The sequence below is a fragment of the Anolis carolinensis genome, unplaced genomic scaffold (genome assembly GCF_035594765.1).
Source record: "Anolis carolinensis isolate JA03-04 unplaced genomic scaffold, rAnoCar3.1.pri scaffold_10, whole genome shotgun sequence".
NCBI classification, from domain to species: Eukaryota; Metazoa; Chordata; class Lepidosauria; order Squamata; family Dactyloidae; genus Anolis; species Anolis carolinensis.
In genome coordinates, this window is record NW_026943821.1 from 10,267,704 (window position 1) to 10,289,984 (window position 22,281).

The 22,281-nt window shown below is 44.0% G+C and overlaps 1 protein-coding gene across 2 annotated transcripts; it reads left to right on the forward strand.

Annotated features, from left to right (window-relative positions):
- Positions 1-4,080: 4,080 nt before the first annotated feature.
- Positions 4,081-22,022, forward strand: LOC100567926 (cytochrome P450 2F5). 2 transcript variants are annotated; one of them, XM_003222893.4, is made up of 9 exons: positions 4,085-4,337; positions 8,912-9,074; positions 10,317-10,466; positions 10,699-10,859; positions 11,429-11,605; positions 11,729-11,870; positions 12,618-12,805; positions 20,584-20,725; positions 21,452-22,022. In XM_003222893.4, exons 1-9 carry the CDS (start codon positions 4,161-4,163, stop codon positions 21,631-21,633), a joined length of 1,482 nt encoding a protein of 493 aa, XP_003222941.1. In that variant the 5' UTR covers positions 4,085-4,160; the 3' UTR covers positions 21,634-22,022. The 2 variants fall into 2 exon arrangements, with proteins under 2 accessions (XP_008112045.1, XP_003222941.1); XM_008113838.3 differs by lacking the exon at positions 20,584-20,725 and having other exon boundaries at positions 4,081-4,337.
- Positions 22,023-22,281: the final 259 nt, after the last annotated feature.

Here is a 22,281-nt window from a genome sequence, read left to right on the forward strand (position 1 = left end):
CTTTTTTTGGATTTTGGAAATCCTGCATTTGCATACATGTACGTAATCTTGACAATGGGACCCAAGTCTAAACACAATGTTCATTTATGTTTCATGTAGCCCCGGTGGCGAAGTGTGTTAAAGCGCTGAGCTGCTAAACTTGCAGACCACAAAGGTTCAAACCCCGGGAGCGGCGTGAGCGGCCGCTGTTAGCCCCAGCTTCTGCCAACTTAGCAGTTCGAAAACATGCCAATGTGAGTAGATCAATAGATATCGCTCTGGCGGGAAGGTAACGGTGCTCCATGCAGTCATGCCGGCCCCATGACCTTGGAAGTGTCTATGGACAACGCCGGCTCTTTGGCTTAGAAATGGAGATAAGCACCAACCCCCAGAGTCAGACATGACTGGACTTAACATCAGGGGAAACCTTTTACTAGCCTGGAGGTGATTCTATACTGTACAACATTTTAAATAATTCTGTGCACGAAACAATGTTTGTGTGCACTGAACCATCCAAAAGCAAAAGTATCACTGTCTCCGCCACCCATGTGGACAATTTTGGAATTCCAGATAAGGGATGCTCAGCCTGCCTAACCAAGTAAATGTATCAGAAGGAACCAGATATTATTTTTTTCTACCACTGTGTGTTTTCAATAGTGTGTTGCCCATGCCAGGTGAAAACAGAGGGATAGACAGCTCAAGAAACCAAAGTGGAAAACATGTGAAAAAAACAGATGTTTGTGAAAAGGTTTCAAGTGATAAATGGAAGGTTCAGACTCATTTACCATATTTAGGCAAGGCTTTCCTGACCTGATAGTTTCATTTCTTTTGCACATATTTAGCTTTGAATAAAAAGAGGCTGAAACAGTATAAATAAAATTACTCTCTTTTTTGGTAATGTAGGGACCAATACTAATTGTTTCCATCTCATTTTTATCAAATTTTCTGCTAAAGATACAATGCCTAGGAATACATTGTCTCCATTAACTGAGGTTTACCTGTATCTGAGAATTAGCCATTCTCTCTGGTTTGATTTACCTCTTTGCTGAAAACTGCTTTCTGCTGAAGAAATCAAATGTCAAAGTACAGGGTGGAGGCTGGTACAGGATTGTATATTTGCTTTTTGTAATGAAGCAGCATTTGCATCATCAAAGATGTCCTAAGCAGGGTGTGCAAAGTCATGCCAGTGAACTCCTGTGGGAGGGGCGGGGGGCATGATCTATTCATTGCTCAAGAAACCAATGCTCCATCTGGCACCAAGGAGGCAGCCCCAAGAACAAATACCATCCATCCCTTCAAGTTCATTATCAGCAAATGCTTACTCTTATCTTCTTCACATACACTGAGTAATATTTCCATAGCACAGGAAAGCAAGCCCATAGCCAACTTGAAGTCCTGTGATGCTTCGAAATTTCAATATAAGGGGGAAATAAATCTTGCTAGGAAAACCTTGGTATAAATTCTCCTCAGAGTCACAGCAAATCAGAAACAATTTGAAGGCATGTGGCCTTCTGCCACACTCTCAACTGAGCTGCCAAACCACAACTTTAGAAAGGCATACGAGACCAACGTGATCTTCAACAGACACTGGATAATGTTTTTGGCATCAAGTTGTAGCAAATTGCCCGCTATGGTGAGCAGGCTAGGTCTTAGAGAACAGTGCCTCTATCTGGTTGTGTTTGTTGCCTCTGATGAAGATCAACACCAGGCAGGAGATGGAAGCACTAGAAAAGGTGCCTCCATTCTGACCCACCCAAAAAAGAAACTTCTCAGCTTAGGTTCAGATTCCAGGCTCTTTCATTCTCAGGTCTAATTTTGCAAGAGTGATAAGAAACCTTTCCCATTCCACTTGATATACCTGGTGTTTCTTCTTTGGTTTGCCTTCTTCAAAACCTAAAAGCCCCCAGTGCGTTGTGACCATTTCCCATAAGGGGGATGCTTGCGGTTTACTGAACATCACAATTGGACTACACAGTAGGGCTGTCTCATCATCTGAGCCCATCTGGCTGTTGTCCTGAGCATTTATCAAAAACTGATCCAGGCTTCAGCAACTTCAATAACTATTTTTTATTTCCCAGAACATAAACAGAGATTGCTACATGCTTGGCAGTGTTTCAGAAGGCTCCTAACAGAAGTCTTCGAAGAATTCAGAAAGAAGGGAACAGAATTCTTGACTGGTAACATTGTTTGGATAAGAAGCCTCCCTGCCATCTGGCCAAATCTATCTGCAAAGCTGGTTGCCTTGGACTATTGCATAACCCTGCATTCCTCAGCCAGTATTTCAAAACTGTATGCTCCTCAACCAAGGATTCATTAAAGTTCAGTATTTAATCATTAATAACCAAGAACCGCCATGATTTATGTCTCTTTGCATCAGTAGGGTGTAAAGGAGTTGGCTTAGCGAGCTGATACAAACAGATGAAGGTTTCTCTGGGTGATCGCTAGGTCAGAAATAAATTAATTTCATGAGATGCCAAAACATCAACATATTTCATTTGCACCCTTCCGCTATTCTCTAACACTGTACAAAATGTAGAAAAATCATCAGACCAAAGACACATTTGAAAGATAAGGAATATGTAACTCTTTAAATGTTGTTGGATTATGGTTCCCATCAGGTTTCATCACTGGGCATGCTGGCTAGGAATGATGAGAGTTTTAGTCTAACAACTCCTGGAGGGTGACATTTCCCCCACCTCTAGCCTAGCCAGCCCAATATTTCATGCAACCAATGACCAAACAGTTGTCTAATGTCCAGCCCAACGAGAAGATGAATGCAATACAACAGAAACTGCCACTCATATAAACAGCAAAGCAAGCTAGGTTTTTTTAATTAAAAAACCATTGTGTAATGTTTGCCCAGAATGATATCTGCCAAATAGAACCTCATTGGAAATGAACAAATCAACCACTTATCAAAGTCCAGGGTTGTGGAAATTAACTGAAAATGTAAATAATAGGCTTGTGCATTTCAGCTGAACCTCAGTTCATTTCTGCTGCCCAAAGTTTGGAAGGCTCCTGGATTTGTTTCCAGGGGCTCCCAAAAACGGGCAAGCCACCGAACCATCATTTTTGGTCTGCTACCAAAAAATGTGGCTAGATCTGGCCCATTATCTTCCTGCGAGCCTTTCCCCTTGGTATGCAGAGGAGACCTGGGTTTCAAAAAAGGAGCTTAAGATACCACTCTTCCTGTGATACTTTCCCTTCGGTCTGCAGAGGAGACCTGGGTTTAAAGGCACACGCTCTCTCCCAACACACTGCTTCCCCCCCCCCCCCCCCGCCATGCACTTTTCCTTCTAGCAGCTCCCACACTCCCCTTGCCGTTAGGGCTAACAGACCAAGCTGAACAAGATGGGTTGGCTGGAAGGAAATGACCATTACGAATCTGTGCACAAATCTAATAAATACTGGCATTCCCCAAGTTACAAACAAGATACATTCTGTAGGTTTGTTCTTAAGTTAAATTTATATATGTCAGAACAGGTACATATTTTAAGTGTCACACCAGCCAAATATATATATTGTTTAGCTTTGGATAGCATAGGGAAGGGTTAAGACCCCTCTGGTGTTTGTTCTGCTGTCTCTACCCCTTTTCTCTCGATGATAATTGGATTTTGAAAAATGTGGCTTGTTGTGGAAACAAGGATTGGTGATTAAGCTTCAGTGGAGACTTCTGTTCCGCACGATAATAACTCTTTCAGGAGTGGATTTCCCGTCTAAGGGGTAGATTTCTCTCACTTCCATCCTTAACTATGAGTCATTTGTAAGTCGAATGTTTATAATTAGTGGACTGCCTACATTTCTTCCAGAAACACAAGCAGGTTAACTTCCAAAATCTTTCCCTCTCCCTCTCCCTCTCTCTCTTACTGTCTTTCTGTTTGTGTTCTGCTAATTTATCATTTCTCTGCAAGCCAGACCAAAAAGGATAGCCAGGCACTTTGGCTCGGTGTCATCTTTTCTCCAAAAAAAAAAAAAAAAAAAACACTGAGGGAGGAGAGCATTTCTTTGAAATCCATGTGGGACTGTAAACACACTGACCTCACATTGAGAACAAAATCAAAAAGAGAGAGGGAGGGAGGGAGGGAGGGAGGGAGAAGTACCACATAAAGAGACATGCACATATAACCCACTGGGGAAAGTGAAAGAGTTTGGTCCTCGACTCTGGACTCTTCTTTGCAGCCATGGATCTCAGCGGGGCCACCCCACTGCTCCTGATGGCTGCCCTTTTCTGCCTGGCTTTGTACTGGAATGGAGGCAAGCGAAAGAAGGGGAAGCTGCCACCTGGACCAGCCCCATTGCCCATCTTTGGGAATCTCTTCCAGTTAGACCCCAGAGAAATGCACCGATCTCTGGAAAAGGTAAGAGACCAAGGGTCACTGCAGAGTTGACAGGGCTGAGAGGGAACCTCTGGGACAGATGCATCTCTGTACAAAGGGTTTATGTACTCTATGTCACATGTCGTAGAGCACCTTTTGGACCTCACACTGTCTCATATCCTTAAGATGTCCTCATTTGACAGACACAGCCCTAGTTAATCCTCTGTCATCCTGTTTTCCCCGCGATGTTTAAAATGTCCCAGTTTCTGTCACCTTTTCCAATGTTGAGATCTAGGAAATTGACTTGGAGTTGAGGGAGGAGACCACTATCACCTCCACCGTCCCAGGAATAAGGTCTTCTGCTTTCTGCTTAGCATCTCAACACCTCTTTTGCTGAACTGCTTGCTGCCTGCTCCAGGTGGTGTCATAAGTGTCAGGCTCATTGCCTTTGACTACGTTTAATGTTTCTCCCTTTGATGGAACGGGTAAACATTATTATTGCTATTATTATTATTATTTATGTATTTATTTTTAATTTGTACTGCCCTGGCCCTTTCTGCACTGAGGGTGCTCACACTCTGGATTCTAAGCATGAAGCAAGTAATGGGCTGCAAAATGCTTTCCAAATCTAGGTGATGAGTTGCATCCAATCCTTTGTACAGTCAGTCCTCCATATTTATGTGGGTTACGGAGGCACAACTCCTAGAAAACCATAAATACCCTTTTTCCCTCGGCCTCCTTCCTGCCAAAAGCTTTTTTTCCTCAGCTTCCTCATCACCCAAATATTTTTTTGAAATTTCAGCTGCTACGTGTCTTCAATTCCCTGAGCTTTCAGTCTAGCCTCTCTTTCCACTGCCCCATCGGGAAAGAAGCAAGGAAGGAGAAAGCATCAATGCACTCCTCCCATCTCTTTCTCTGGGCTGCCTCACAGAGAAATATGTTGACCTTGGGAAACTATAACTCCCAGGATTAGATAGTATGGAGCTATGGTATTTAAAGTAAGGTCCAGCCGCATTCATTTCACAGTGAGAATGAACCCAGAGAAGGTTCATGGACCTTGGAAACTGCAGTTCCCAAGACCATCTCATGGAGACATTGCATTTAAACTAAGGTCCAACTGCATTCATTTCACAGATGCACTCAGAGAAGGAAACTATAACTCCCAGGAGGACTCCATCGCATGGAGCCATGGCAAAAGTGGGGTGCAAGGGCAATCATTTTGTATTGTAAATGCACCAAGAGAAAATAATAATAATAATAATAATAATAATAATAATAATAATAATAATAATAATAATCCAGACTGACAAAGTACTGGAACACAACACACCAGACATCACAGTTGTGGAAAGGAAAAAGGTTTGGATCATTGATGTTGCCATCCCAGGTGACAGTCGCATTGACGAAAAACTACAGGAAAAACTCAGCCGCTATCAGAACCTCAAGATTGAACTTCAAAGACTCTGGCAGAAACCAGTACAGGTGGTCCCGGTGGTGATCGGCACATTGGGTGCCGTGCCAAAAGATCTCAGCTGGCATTTGGAAACAATAGACATTGACAAAATCACGATCTGCCAACTGCAAAAGGCCACCCTACTGGGATCTGCACGCATCATCCAAAAATACATCACACAGTCCTAGACACTTGGGAAGTGTTCAACTTGTGATTTTGTGATACGAAATCCAGCATGTCTATCTTGTTTGCTGTGTCATAATAAAACAACAGCAACAACAACAACAATAATAATAATACAGTAGAGTCTCACTTATCCAACATAAACGGGCCGGCAGAACGTTGGATAAGCGAATATGTTGGATAATAAGGAGGCATTAAGGAAAAGCCTATTAAACATCAAATTAGTTTATGATTTTACAAATTAAGCACCAAAACATCATGTTATACAACAAATTTGACAGAAAAAGTAGTTCAATATGCAGTAATGCTATGTAGTAATTACTGTATTTACGAATTTAGCATCAAAATATCACGATATATTGAAAACATTGACTACAAAAATGCATTGAATAATCCAGAACGTTGGATAAGCGAGTGTTGGATAAGTGAGACTCTACTGTAATAGCATTTAAAATGGGTCTCTACTGCATTTATTCTCCAGTGCAGGTGCACCCTTAGAAGGATATGGACCTTGGGAAACTATAACTCCCAGGAACGCATAGTATGGAGCTATGGTATTTAAAGGGGTCCAAGAGCATTCATTCCATAGTATAAATGCAGGTAATGGTGTAATTTTCCTTAACAAGGGTACTTTTGCCTCCTCCCACAATTTCCCCTCCCACAAATTGGGGAAACGTTTCATTTTAAACCTGACAGCAACAAATGCAATCACATTACAGAATTGGCCATTGTTAGCTTTTTTTTTTTTAAAAAAAAATGTAACTCTTGCAAATCTCCTTGATTCCCAGACTAGAAAAAAGGTGGAAGATATTTCATTGTAGTGATAGAAATAAGAATAAGAATGGAAATACACAATAGAAATGAGAGGGTTCCTGAGCATTGAGTGAGTACAATGCTGAATAACCACAATGTCCCCACTAGTGGCATTCAAATCATCTGAAACTTGGAAGAGGAAGAAAAAGAAGAATTCCATAGCATTCAGCCATAGTACTTAAAGTGATGTCTAGCTGCATTCATTCTGCAGTATAGAATTAATGCAGTCAGATATCATTTACCAAAGTTATATACACCCCTAGCTTGGCTGTTCTTGCTCTTTAATAACCTATGTGGATTAAGACTTAGTCTTAATCCTCAGGCCTTGTTCTTGTGTGGGATGGAACTTTTAGTTGGATGATTCAAGATTACCCAAGAAGCAATTTGTTCTGATTGAGAACAATTACTATGGTATTGAACTACACTTGGGGCCATGAAATCTGATATAGGGATATTTAATAACAGATTAACTTAAGTGTTTGAGGGTGCAAAAGTATCCTATCAGAACAATTTGGCATATTGCCCCCTGCTTCTTGGCTCTCAGACCATGCTTATAGTAGAAAAGCATATCTTGCTTCCTTGTGTCTACTCCAGTTGCTCCTTAAATCTGCCAGATCTGTCATCATCAACATTGTTTGTGTTCCTTCAGCAATTGAGTAAAATGCATGGGATTGTCCTATTTGAATAATTGATGGTACAACATGTAAAATGGGTTCACACAAGGTCTGTGTATCGCTTTTGAATTTTGTAGATCTATCTTTGGAACCACTCATAGATCTCCGTCACCTTCATTCAGCCTTGGTCACACAATCTTCCATATGTGAGCATCCCCAGTTTTCCAGACTTCAACAGACTTCAACAGAGCTCTCCAAGGTGTTCAGTACCTTGGATAGCTCCATCTGCAATATAGTTCCAGTGGCTTCACTGGGAGCCATCAACCACTCTGAATAATGTCATTAATTTCCCATGGTTTTTAATCCCAAGGAAGTTAAATCTGATGCCCCACCCCAAACCCTCACTGTTCATGTCAATGGGTTTGACACCATAATCTCCCATGGTAGACAGCTCAGTGGGTTCCAGCATCAGAGTCCCACATATCTGTTTGGAGAGGGGGCAGGATATAAATAAAGATTATTATTTTATTGTATGACACAGCAAACAAGATAGACATGCTGGATTTCATATCACAAAATCACAAGTCGAACATTTCCCAAGTGTCTAGGATTGTGTGATGTATTTTCTGATGATGCGCGCAGATCCCAGTAGGGTGGCCTTTTGCAGTTGGCAGATCGTAATTTTGTCAATGTCTATTGTTTCCAAATGCCGGCTGAGATCTTTTGGCACGGCACCCAATGTGCCCATCACCACCGGGACCACCTGCACTGGTTTCTGCCAGAGTCTTTGAAGTTCAATCTTGAGGTCTGATAGCGGCTGAGTTTTTCCTGTTGTTTTTCGTCAATGCGACTGTCACCTGGGATGGCAACATCAATGATCCAAACCTTTTTCCTTTCCACAACTGTGATGTCTGGTGTGTTGTGTTCCAGAACTTTGTCAGTCTGGATTCAGAAGTCCCACAGTATCTTTGCGTGCTCATTTTCCAATACTTTTGCAGGTTTGTGATCTCACCAGTTCTTTACTGCTGGGAGGTGGTACTTGAGGCATAAATTCCAATGGATCATTTGGGCCACATGGTTGTGCCTCTGTTTGCAGTCTGTCTGTGCGATTCTCTTACAGCAGCTGAGGATATGATCAATGGTTTCGTCGGTTTCCTTGCACAGTCTGCATTTTGGGTCATCAGCTGATTTTTCAATCTTGGCCTTAATTGCCTTTGTTCTGATGGCTTGCTCCTGGGCTGCAAGGATCAGGCCTTCTGTCTCCTTCTTCAGGGTTCCATTCATGAGCCATAGCCAAGTCTTCTCCTTATCAGCTTTTCCTTCAATTTTGTCAAGGAACTTTCCATGCAATGTTATGCCAGCTGTCAGCTCTAGTTTGTAGTGCGGTTTTCTTGTACTAGTTTTTTGTCTGCTGTGCTTTCAGGAGTTTCTGATTTTTGACTTCAGTCAAAGCATGTTCTTAACTATGCTTTAATTATTATTATTATTATTATTATTATTATTATTATTATTATTATTATTATTATTATCTCTATCACACACACGTTCTGCAGCTCAGCAAGCAATATGGACCAGTCTACACCATCCACTTGGGTTCACTTCCATGTGTGGTCTTGTGTGGCTACCTAGCGGTGAAGGAGGCCTTGGTGGACCAAGCTGATGACTTCAGCGATCGCGGGGATTTCCCTGTCTTCTACCGCTTTACCCAGGGCAATGGTAAGAGCAAAGCACTCTCTCATCCCATAAGGAAGCTCTGTTAGTGTGACCAGAGAGCCATCCATTCGAGAAGAGAGAGAATGACTTTTGGATTGTAATGTATGTTATTATTTATTGTATTGTTAAATTGTGTTATGATATGTTGTTTTATATTTTGTCATATGGTATGGTTTTGGGCATGGCCCCATGTAAGCCACCCCGAGTCCCCGTTGGGGAGATGGTGGCGGGGTATAAATAAAGTTTTATTATTATTATTATTTATTCCTCCACAGGAGAACGTAGGGGTAGAAAACAAGAGGGCAAAAGAAAATGTGGGACTAAGCAATGCCTGATTTTTTTACATATTTGAAAGGATGGCATATTGAGTAAGGTTATTCTCTGCTGCTCTGGAAACTAGGACACGGAGCAAACTATCAAAAAAGAGATTCCACCTAAACATTAGGAAGAACTTCCTAACAGGAAGAGCTGTTCAACATTTTGATGGCCATCGGTCTGGTGCCTTTGGTGGTGTCTTTCTGCATGGCAGAATGAGGTTGGACTGGATGGCCCTTGGAGTCTCTTCCAACTCTAGGATTCTATGATAAGTGAATTCCAGAAAGAAAAGTGCCCAGCTGAAGCCCACCCATCCATTCACCCCCAAGCCACACCAACTACCGCGTTTCCTTGAAAATATGACATCCCCAGAAAATAAGACCTAGTAGAGGTTTTGCTGAATTGCTGAATATAAGGCTTGCCCCAAAAGTAAGAACTAGTAAAGTTTTTGTTTGGAAGCATGCAGGATTGGTAAATGTACATACCATAGATTGTTGTACATGGAAATAAAGGTAGTAACAAGAAATAATAATAATATAATAACTTTATTCTTGTATCCCACCTCCATCTCCCAGAAGGGACTCAGGGCAGCTTACACAGGGACAAGCTCAACAACAACATAAATTTACATACAAACAGAAATTTAAAACAGTAATTTTAAAACAGTATAGCAATAAAATATAATATAGAAATTCTTTAAAGGATTCACAGTTTGGTTATGCTGGTTTGTGATGACAACTACTGTACAGTAGATAATAAATTTTCATTTTTAAAAAATTCAACCATAAATGTGAATTCTTCTTTGTGGAAAAATAAGACATCCCCTGAAAATAAGACCTAGCGCAAATTTGGGAGCAAAAATTAATATAAGACACTGTCTTATTTTCGGGGAAACAGGGTAGGCTGATGGACTGTTTTCATCTTCTCCAGGCATTGCCTTCTCCAATGGGGAAAAATGGAAGATCTTGCGTCGCTTTGCCCTGCACACCCTGAAGAATTTTGGGATGGGGAAAAGCAGCATCGAGGCCCGGATACAAGAAGAGGCCCAGTGTCTTGTTCAGGAGTTTCAGAAAACTGATGGTGAGTCCCATTTTCAGAGCAAATTTTAGGGCTGACAGGTAGAGCAGCTGATACCAAGAAGGGTCAGAGAACTACAGAGCCTTCAACTAGGAGAGAGGGTGACTCCCATGGTGTAGTGGTTTGAACATTGAACTACTACTCCCTACTCAGTCCTGGAAACACCAAGTAGTGCTTAAAGAAAGTACTACTTTAGCACCCCTGAAGCATCACTTTTTCTATCTCTCCCTCACAGGAGCACCCTTCAACCCCATCAACCTGGTCTGCCGAGCCGTTTCCAACGTCATCTGTGCTGTGGTTTTTGGCAACCGCTTCGACTACGAAGATGCCGACTTCCTTAGGCTCCTGGATCACTTTAATGAGAACTTTCAGATCATGAGTTCTTTCTGGGGTGAGGCAAGTAAAGGACGCATGGATGAACTCAAGAGCAAGGGATCTTCCACGCTGCACACTTTGATCTTATTTGATCTCCATGGTCCCACCCTATGGAATCTTGGAGTCTGTAGTTTGCTGATACACTCAGTATCTCTAGCTGAGAACTCTTTCATAGGATGTTGACATGGCCTTAAAGTGGAATCATAGACTATAGGCTGTCCACTTCCATGGCACTTAATGGCACAGGACTCACAGACCCCATCTACACTGCCATATAATGTCGTTTCTGAATCCAGATTATCTGCTTTGAACTAGATTATATGGCAGTGTAGACTCATATAATCCAGTTCAAAGCAGATCACCTTGATTCAGAAACTGAATTCAGAAACCAGTGTAGGTCCAGCCCCAGTGAGCATGGCCAGGAGGTTCTGGGATTTATAGTCCTTCCGCATCCAAAAATGAACAGCCAAGCTCCTGAGACACTTGAGAGGGATTTAGGTGAGCGTGGATGAGCTGATTGATGGCACTACTTCCCAAAAGGAACCTATCATTATTTTACTGCTATGATACCTTCACTACCCTTTCTCCAGCTCTACAACATCTTCCCCCATGTGATGGACCTCCTCCCTGGACCCCACCACAAAATCTTCCAGAACTTTGAAAAACTTCGGCACTTCATCACTGAGCGCATTCGCTTGCACCAGAAAGATCTAGACCCTGAGGCCCCCCGGGATTTCATCGACTGCTTCCTTATCCGCATGGAGGAGGTATGGTTTCTTCTACTCATTAGGTCAGACAACCTTTGAGGATATGATCCACAGCCTAGTTCCCCCACATCCCCAAAGAAAAAAGCTTCCCATGCAACCCTTTCCGATTTGCTTTTCTTTCAGGAAAAGCAAGACCCGCTGAGCTACTTTAATATGGAGACTTTAGTGATGACCACACACAACCTGTTCTTTGGAGGCACAGAGACAACCAGTACGACCCTCCGGTTCAGCTTCCTCATCCTCATGAAATACCCTGACGTGGCTGGTAAGGGTTAAGGAAGCATGTGGAATATGGATGGGATGTGGGTACAAAGTAATAATTGAATGCAGTAGCCAACAAAACCAATGCAATTCTGGACTGCATCAACAGGAGCAATGTCTAGATCAGGCATGGGCAAACTTTGGAATGGGAGCGTGAACATCAAGGCAATTCAAGATCAGCATGGACCGACAGCAGTTTAGATGCTTGGACCTGAACCTGGGCTTTTCCGTAGGGAAGGTAGGCAATCTGCCATGGAGTCACAGGTCTTCTTGCAATTTTATATGTGTCCCTACACTGAAGTCAAAAAGGGCTGCAAGGGGCATCTAGTCCAACCCCTACATGCTGAAATACTGAAATATGCCCATCCATCTTCTATATAAAGACCTCCCAAAAAGGAGAGGAGTCCATTCAACCCTTCAAAGCAGTCCATTCCACTGTCTAGCCCAGGCATGGGCAAACTTAAGCCCTCCAGGTGTTTTGGACTTCAACTCCCACAATTCCTAACAGTCTCAGGCCCCTTCCTTTTCCCCCTCAGCCGCTTAAGTTTGCCTTGATGTTCACACTCCCATTCCATCATTGACTGGTCTCCGAATCATTTGCATGTTTTCCCCATTCTGCTCTCAATGACCAAATTGTCCCAATTGCTCCCAGTGGCCCTGGCAATCGTTTCCCTTTCAGTGCAAAATATAAGCCTTGCCCCACTGAAAGAGACACAGGCTATCCGCTCCTCTATCTCCCCCCCCCCCCCAGTTCGTGTCCACCAGGAGATTGACGGAGTGATTGGCACCAACCGCACTCCATGTCTCGCTGACCGTAAAAGCATGCCGTACACGGATGCCGTCATCTATGAGATCCAGCGCTTCATCTCCATCTTGCCCATGGGACTCCCGCGGGCCGTGACCCGGGACACCCCGTTCAAGGAATTCCTCCTTCCAAAGGTAAGGAGAAACTGTCAAACATCGCCTCCTTCCTAGAGCTGTCATTCATGACATGACTTTGACAGCCTCCAGTGGCTGTGCTTCACATACTCTCTAACAGTCCAGATTTGACAGGGACAGTCCTGATTATTATTATTATTATTATTATTATTATTATTATTATCATCATCATCATTAATAAAATAATTTTATTTCTTACCTACCTCTCCTCGTGGCTCGAGGCGGCTTACAAAATAATGAAAACACATAAACATTCTCCAAATAAACATATTAAAATGTATTACTATAAAATACATTTTAAAAAATACAAAACAGAGAATGAACAAAGGATTTTAATTATCCAAGGCTTTCATGGCCTGAATCACTAGGTTGCTGTGAGTTTTCTGGGCTGTATGGCCATGTTCCAGAAGCATTCTCTCCTAACGTTTTGCCCACACCTATGGCAGGCATCCTCAGAGGTTGTGAGGTCTGTTGGAAACTAGGCAAGTGGGGTTTATATCTCTGTGAAATAATGTCAGGGTGGGAGAAAGAACTCTTGTCTGTTGGAGAAAAGTGTGAATGTTGTAATTGGCCAGCTTGATTACCACTAAATAGCCTTGCAGCTTCAAAGCCTGGCTATTTTCTGCCTGGGGGAATCCTTTGTTGGGAGGTTGTCAAAAAGAATCTAAAGTTGACCAAAAACCGATTCATAACCTTTTGATGTTGGAGAGTGCAGTCAAAGTGGTACCTGGTCAAAGTGGTCCTCGGTCAAGTGGTTCCTGGTCAAAGTAGTTCCCAGGTCAAGTGGTCCCTAGTCAAGGTGTCCCTGGTCAAAATAGTCCACGATCAAGTGGTCCCTGGTCAAAGTGATCCCTGTTCAAGTGGTCCCCTGTCAAAGTGGTCCCTGGTCAAGCGATCTCTGGTCAAAGTGGTGCCTGTTCAAGTGGTCCCTGGTCAAGTGGTCCCCGGTCAAGAGGGCCCTGGTCAAAGTGGTCCCTGGTGAAAGAATGGTTGGGAACCACTGATGTAAAGCAATGGAGAAAGGCTTTTCCTTGAGGTTTGCAGAAGAAGGAATTCACCCTTTTCTTCCCTGCCAAAGAAAGGGTGATCTTTGGATTATGGATAAGTCAAGGTCTACAAAAATAGTTTTGCGAATCTGACTTTAACCTTACACGTGGACTTTACCAGTCTATGCATTAAACAGTGGCTGCATTTCAGGGAATCTGCCTTTGTTAATATTTACATGAACAAACTGCTGAGAAACAGGAATGGTTCAACAATGTCATGAGGACAATGTCCAAAAATACACCCAGGCAAAATTACAGGACACCATCAGTCCTTGGTAGAGTTTGAACATTTGATCATAGATATTTGTTCTCAAAACACAAGAACATCTATGTCTTCTCAGTAAGCTATTTCTTACAGCCTTTTATTTCTTTTATTTCCTTCCCAAGTACTAAGTAATAGCCCTCTCATCCTTCAATTCCAATTCCTAGAAGTTCCATCCCCCAAAATGTTTACAAATTGACTACAACAGACATTTAATAATGGGATGTCTTATATGTATATTTTATTGAATACTAGCTTGGGGACCCAGCGGTGCCCGGGTCATTTGAGAAAGGCATTGTTTACGTTTATTCCAAGTGTAGTCTAGATCCAATGTCAGCTGGGTTCAGTGGGTTCAACTGAACTACAACTCCCATATGCAAGTCCCCTCCCATTGCAAACAGGCCCAAGATGTAGAATGGATAATGGTGGCTCTATGTGCAAAGTTTGGTCTTGATCAGTCTTTGGTGGGAGACGCAGTAGTGTGGGGAAGTGAGTAAAGGTATTGCAAGTCCCATCATCCATGGTCCATACCGCTCCAAACAATGCCAGGATGTAGAGTGGGTCATAGGAGGTCTGTGTGTCAAGTTTGGTCTTGATCAGTCATTGGTGTGGGTTGACGTGGTCTCAGGAAGTGAGTGAAGGTACTGTAAATCCCATCATTCTTGGTCCATTGTCCCCCAAACCGCAGGAGGATGTAAAGTGGATCATGGGAGATATGTGTGCCAAGTGTGGTCCTGATCTGACATTAGTTAGAGTCAAAATGGTCTGTTGGAGACAAAGTGTTTGAAAGTACTGCAAATCCCATAATCCTTGGTCCATCCTCTCCCAAAGTGCTGCAGCATATAAAGTGTGTCATTTGGGATAAGTGTGTCAAGTTTGGTTCAGTTCTGTGATTCATGGCAGTAGCAGTGGTCTCAAGAAGTGAGTGAAGGTACTGGAAGTCCCATCATCCTTGGTCCATCCTCCCCAATTTCCCTTAGGACGTAAAGGGGGTCACGGGGGTTCTGTGTTCCAAGTTTGGTCAATTTCCGTCAGTGGTGGGCGTCACAGTGGCCTGTGGGAGTCGTAGCGATTGAAAGTACTATAAATACCATCACCCATGGTCCATCGTCTCGCAAATGGCACCAGGACGTAAAGTGCGTCATGGGGGTGAAGCGTGTCAAGTTTGGGCCAGGTCCGTCGTTCCTGGTGGTCACAGTGGCCTATGATAGTGGCGGCCAATCAGAAAGCTGCCACATACACCGCTGTCCACCACCGCATACACTGCTGTCCACCGCATACGAACACTGACTATTATTATATGCTAGCTTGGGGACCCGGCAGTGCCCGGGTTATTTGGGAAAGGCATTGTTTGCCTGTGTTCCAAGTTTAGTCTAGGTCCAAGGTCAGCGGGGTTCAGTGGGTGGAGGTGAACTACAACTCACATATGCAAGCCCCATCATCCATGGTCCATCCCACTCCAAACAGTGCCAGGATGTAGAGCAGTTCATGGGGATTGTATGTGTCAAGTTTGTTGTTAATCAGACATTGGTGGGGGTGCTAACGTTGATCCTGATCCGTTCTTAGTTATAGTAACAGTCTGTCGGAGACAAAATGTTTGAAAGTACTGCAAATCCCATAATTCTTGGTCCATCATTCCCAAAATGGCTCCAGGTCGTAAAGTGGGTCATGGGGGGTATGTGTGTGAAGTTTGGTCTTGATCCATCATTAGTTAGAGTAACAGTGATCTGTCGGAGACAATGTGTTTGAAAATATTGCAAATCCCATAATCCTTGGTCCATTCTCCCCCAAAGTGCTGCATCATGTAAAGCATGTCATTTGGGATATGTGTGCCAAGTGTGGTCCAATTCTGTAATTCGTGTCAATTGCAGTGGTCTGAGGAAGTGAGTGAAGGTACTGCAAGTCCCATCATCCTAGGTATGTCCTCCCCCAATCTACACCAGGACGTAAAGCGGGTCATTGGGGTTCTGTGTGCCAAGTTTGGTCTAGTTCCGTCACTGGTGGGCATCGCAGTCATCTGTGAGAGTAGAAGCTATTGAAAGTACTACAAATCCCATCATCGGCGTTCCATCCTCCCCCAAATGGCACCAGGATGGAAAGTGCATCATGGGGGTTAAGTGTATCAAGTTTGGGCCAGGTCCGTCATTCCTGGCGATCACAGTGGCCTGTGAAAGTGGCGGCCAATCAGAAAGCTGCCACATACTCGCATACGTACATACCCGCATACACAGCCGCATACAAACATTCACTTTTATATACTAGCTTGGGGACCCGGCAGTGCCCGGGTCATTTGAGAATGGTTTTATTTGTCTTTCAGTGTTACGTATTCTGTTTGGAGTGGGTGAAGTACAATTCACAGAATCATGGGTCAATCCTCCCCAAACCCTGCCAGTATGAAAAGTTGGCCATTTGGGGGGCTATGTACCAAGTGTGGTCCAGATCTGTCGTTGGCTGGTCATCGCCTGGCCGTAGTGCTCTCTGGATGGGGGTGAACTACTATAATTCCCAGAGTCCTGAGGCAATTGCCCCAAAACAACTGTCAGTATCCACAGCAGACAATGTTCAGTCTGTGTGCCAAGTTTGGTCCAGATCCATCATTGGCTGGGTTTAATGGTCTTTGGATGCAGGTGAACTACAACTCCCAAAATAAAGGCCCATTCCCAAAAACACCTACAGTATGTTCAGTTGGACATGAGGCTTCTCTATGCGAAGTGTGGTCCCTTGTTCATTGTCGGTGGGGGGTCACTGTTTCTCTGGATGCAGGTGAACTATAACTCCCTTTTCCCCAAAGTTATCCAATATGTTCTATTGGTTATGGGGGGCTCTGTGTGCCAAGTGTGGTCTTGGTCCATGATCGGTAGGGTTCGAAGTGCTCATTCAATGCAAGTGAACTATAAATCCCAGTACCTACTCTTCCCAAATGTCCAGGCCAATTCCCCTCCAAACCCACCAGTATTCAAATCTGGGCATATCGGGGATGCATGGCAAGTGTGGTCCAGACCCATCATTCTTTGAGTTCATAGAGTTCTGGGTATAGATGAACTACAACTCCTCTAAATTCCCCAGTAGGAGTCACAGTGGTCTGACTTGATGCGGGGTGAACTACAACTTTCACCATATGCAGTCAATCCCCCAAAGTCCTCGAGTAAATATAGTTGCAGCTCAGTTCTGCTCTGTTTGTTATGCAGACAGATTTGAAAGGAAAGGGCAGTAGGCGGGGCCATGCAAATTTCACACCAATGGAGAGCCCTGGGATGCCTGCCAGTGGTGGAGGAAAAAGCAAAATCTAGGACGAAATGGTCCCCAAATGAAAGCATTCCTTGGGTGGTGGGCCATAGTGTTTGGGGAGGACATTGGCAGGGTGACTTGCTGGGTTCTCAGACCTGGGAAATATAGCCTGTTTGTGGAGGCCGGAGGCTATCTGTGTGAACAGACACCTGTGCCACATACACACATATGGGTTTTAGCTTTTATTATGGATTTAGATTTAGATTTAGATTTAGATTTAGATTTAGATTTAGATTTAGATTAATTAGATTAGAATAGATAGATTAGATAGATTAGAGAGATAGAGATATTTTATGATGATGTGTTTAAATGGTGTTTCCCACTCCTCCCACCTTGAGCCATTATTTATTTATTTATTTATTTATTTATTTATTAGACTTGTATACCGCTACTCCTAATTTGGCTCGGAGTGGTTTACAGAAATAGATTAAAACAATACAATTAGCTTTAAAATAACAATAAGAACAGACATAGCCTCGGGTTTTTCACCCATCGAAAGCTTGTCGGAAGAGAAAGGTTTTGCAGGCTTTCCAAAAGGCAAGTAGGTCTTGGATAGTTTGAGTTTCAACTGGCAAGGCATTCCATAAATAAGAGGCTACAATCGAGAAGGCTCTCTGCCTAGTAGAAGACAAATGATAAGTCCGTATGTTAGGGACTTCAAGCAAATTTTGGTCTGCAGACCAAAGTAATCTCTGGGGTTGGTAGGGGGATAAGCGGGCCCTCAGGTACGCCGGCCCCAAACCATGTAAGGCCTTAAAGGTTAGAACCAGTATCTTGAAAGTAATCCAGTACTCAATCGGTAGCGAGTGAAGCTGTTGTAGAATTGGGGTGATATGCCACCTCGCCGGCACCCCGGCACCAGCTTCAGTTTCCGGATCACTGACAGAGGAAGGCCAATGTAGAGGGCATTACAGTAGTCGAGCCTCAAGATGACCGTCACCTGGATCACCGTAGCCAGGTCATTCTTAAGATAGGTAGGGAGCCAGTCGCCTAGCCTGACATAGATGGAAAAATGCAGATCTGCTCACAGCAGAGACCTGGGCCTCCATTGTGAGCAGAGGGTCCAATAAGACACCAAGACTTTTTACCGAAGATAACGGACATAGTGTCTCACCATCCAGGGTAAACAGCTGGATCTCCCTCCCACCCGGACGGCCCAGCCAAAGGATCTCCGTCTTTGCTGGATTCACCCTCAACCTGCTGGCACGCAACCATCCAGTAACGGCCTCAAGGCACTGATGGAAACTATTGGGTGTGGAGTCCAGCCGGACCTCCATCCTCAGAATGAGCTGAGTGTCATCAGCGTACTGGTGGCACTCGAGCCCAAAGCTCCGCACCAGTCGGGCAAGTGGTCGCATATAGATGTTAAATAATAGAGGAGAGAGAATAGCTCCCTGTGGGCCCCCACAAGTTAGCGGAAACCACGTGGAAACCATCCCTCCCCTCACCACCTGCTGTCCCTGATTCTGGAGGAAGGAGGACACCATTTAAGGGGAATCCCCCTAACCCCCGTCATGGCTAGGTGGTGGGTCAATAGATTGTGATTGACCGTATCAAATGCTGCTGTGAGATCCAATAACACGAGCAGCGCTGATCCGCCTTGATCCCTTTGGCAGTGAAGCTGATCTGTGATGGCAACTAGCACAGTCTCCGTCCCGTGCCCCCTACGGAAGCCGGACTGGAAGGGATCAAGTCCGGCTGTGTCATTGAGGAACTGCTGTAACTGTTCCACTGCTGCCCTCTCAACCACCTTGCCCAGAAACAGAAGATTTGAGACTGGGCGGTAGCTAGAGGGAACCGAACAATCTAAGTCTGGTTTCTTCAGCAGCGGAGATACCATCGCCTCTTTTAAACCCTCTGGAAAAACTCCTTGCTCAAAGGAGCTATTTATTATATTCAACAGAGGTTCACGTAATCACTCCAGGCAAGATTTTATTAGCCAGGAGAGACATTGATTGAGGGAGCAGGTGGTCGGCCTAATTGCAGTCATGATCCTATCGACAGCCTCCGCATCCAGAGAGGTAAACCGGTTCAGGATGGGCCCAGCGAGTGGCCATGGGGTCTCAAGTTCAATTACTGTATCAATCGTGGCAGGGAGTTCCCGGCAGAGCAGCGAGACCTTGTCTGCGAAATAGCTCTGGAAAACCTCAGCAGAAGGGGCCAGCTCATTATTGTTTTGGACAGAAGGAATTGTTGTCAGCAATCTAATAATCTTGAATAATTGTGCTGGGTGTGAGCTCGCAGACGCTATCAAGGAAGCATAATAAGAATTTTTTGCCTCAGTGATAGCCTGCTCATAAGACTCTCTGAAATTCTTATAAGCTGATTTCGATTCCTCGTCACGGCGTTCCCGCCACACGACCTCTAGCCGTCTCTTCTCCCGTTTCATCACACAGAGCTCCTCAGTAAACCAAGGAGACCGATTCTTGCGGGGTCGGAGAGGGCATCTAGGGGCGATCTCATCGAGTGCATTGGATAATATGGTGTTCCATGTATCCACTTGCACCTCTAGTGAGTCGCTGACAGGTTCCATGGCCTTCAGAGCATTCAGGAACCTGACCGGTTCCATAAGTCTCTTCGGGCGAACCCAGATAGGTTCGGCGCCCAGACTGGGTGGGGTGGTATGCTCTATACAGATTCCTAGGGTGCAGTGGTCCGACCATGGAATCTCCAGAACAGAGGTTAGTGTCACTTGGATTCAAACTCCGAAGATCAAATCTAGTGTGTGACCAGCCTGATGTGTAGGCCCCGTATTATAAAGTGAGAGTCCTAGTGTCGCCATGGTCAATACCAGGTCTTCAGCTGCTGAGGAAAAGGAGCCTGCATCAGCATGCATATTGAAATCCCCCAAAACGATAAGCCTGGGGAACCTCCAGGCCCACTCCGACACAACCTCCAGCAGCTGTGATAGGCTGTCCACTGGTGCATTAGGCGCACGGTACACCAGTAGAAAGGCTATACTCTCCTGTGAATCCCACACAAGGCCGACACTTTCAATACCAGAAATGTTCGGAGTGGGAGCCGCCCTCAGAGATAAATTATCCCGTGCGAGCATTGCCACTCCACCCCCCCCCCCCCCCATCTCTGATGGGTGATAACACAGTCTGGAGATGATGTTATTATTATTATTATTATTATTATTATTATTATTATTATTATTATTATATAATTCCTTTCCACAGGGTACCAATGTCATCCCCCTGCTGAGTTCGGTGCACTACGACCCCACACAGTTCAAAGATCCAATGTCCTTCAACCCAGACCATTTCTTGGATGAGAAAAGCACATTCAAAAATACTGACGCATTCATGCCTTTTGCTCCAGGTATGGAAAGTTAAGGGTTTGGGGACAGTACCATGAATAGAGCCAGTTTTTAGCATTCATTTTGGTTGTGTTTTAATCTTTGTTCTGTGTATTTTAATATGTTATTTGCAGAAATACATTTTAATATGTGTATTTTATAGAATGTTTGCAATGATTATGTGTTTTTAGCTATGTTGTGACCCCCCTCGAACCAGAAGGAAAGGCAGATGATGATGATGATGATGATGATGATTGTTGTTGTTGTTGTTGTTGTTGTATTACTACTACTACTACTATTGGGCTACTGTGAATTTTTCATGCTGTATGGACATGTTCCTGTAGCATTATCTCCTGACATTTCACCTGCATCTGTGTCTGGCATCTTCACAGGTCTGTTGGAAGTGAGGCAAATGGAGTGTATATACGCCTGTGGAATGTCCAGGGTGGGAGAAAGAACTCTCGTCTATTTAAGACAAGTGTGAATGTTGCAATTAGGAAGCTTGAATAGCATTGACTAGCCATGAAGCTGCAAAGTCAGTAATCTGCATAGAGGTAGCCTGGCCTCTATTGCCTGGAGGAATCCTGTTTGGGAGGTGTTAACTAGCTGTTTGGAGTTTTCCTGTTTCTGAGTGTTCATTATTAATTGACTTGATTCTGGTGTTTTTTTAAATACTGGAACCAGATTTTGTTAATGTTTGAAATTGTTTACATGGATTCTTTCATACATCCTCTGCCTTTCTCCTGCAGGAAAACGGATCTGCCTGGGAGCAGGCTTGGCCCGGATGGAGATCTTCCTCTTCCTTACTACCATCCTCCAACACTTCTCACTTCAACCACTGGTTGCTCCTGCAGAGATCGACCTGACACCGCAATGCACAGGCCTGGGCAACGTCCCCCGTCCATTCCAGTTCCGGGTCCTCCCTCGCTAACTCTGGGCGGGAACCCCTAGTCTCCGTATTTCACTGCCAGGCACCTCAGGACATCCAAAAGCTACCATTGGACCCGAGAAGCCCAAAGATGCTGATAGTTCCTGACTCTTCTCCAAGCCAGTCTACTTGTGTCCAAATCTTGAAAAGGCACATAAGTTTTGCATCATGTTTTGCACCCCTGTATACTGTATGCATATGTCTATAGTTTCCCTGTATTCACCCTCCAACCTGAATGATAGAAGGAAATGCTTCTCCAAAGGATTCACCTGCTGGCTGGCACCTACATTTAGCAGCTCAAAAATATTTGTCAAAGATTTTTTTTTTATCCCAAATTACTTGGATTTGATTCCTGAGCAAGATCACAGCAGACAATAAAAAGCTAAAGCAAAGGGGGTATTTTCTCATTTCAGTTTGCCGGGATGGAGGGAGAGTAATATACGTAGTCCATTTTCTGCTCCTTACCAATCTTACTCTGCATCAGATTTTGTGGAAATTAAGACAAGGTTGCTATAGCTTCCAGAATTCTTAAGAAATCAGGATTCTGAACTGTAGAAAGAATCCCACTAATTTGTCATCAAAGCCTCCAAAAGCAGTTCAATGGCACCATCTTGTGGTCATCTTCTATGTTGCATATCAGTTGCATGAGTC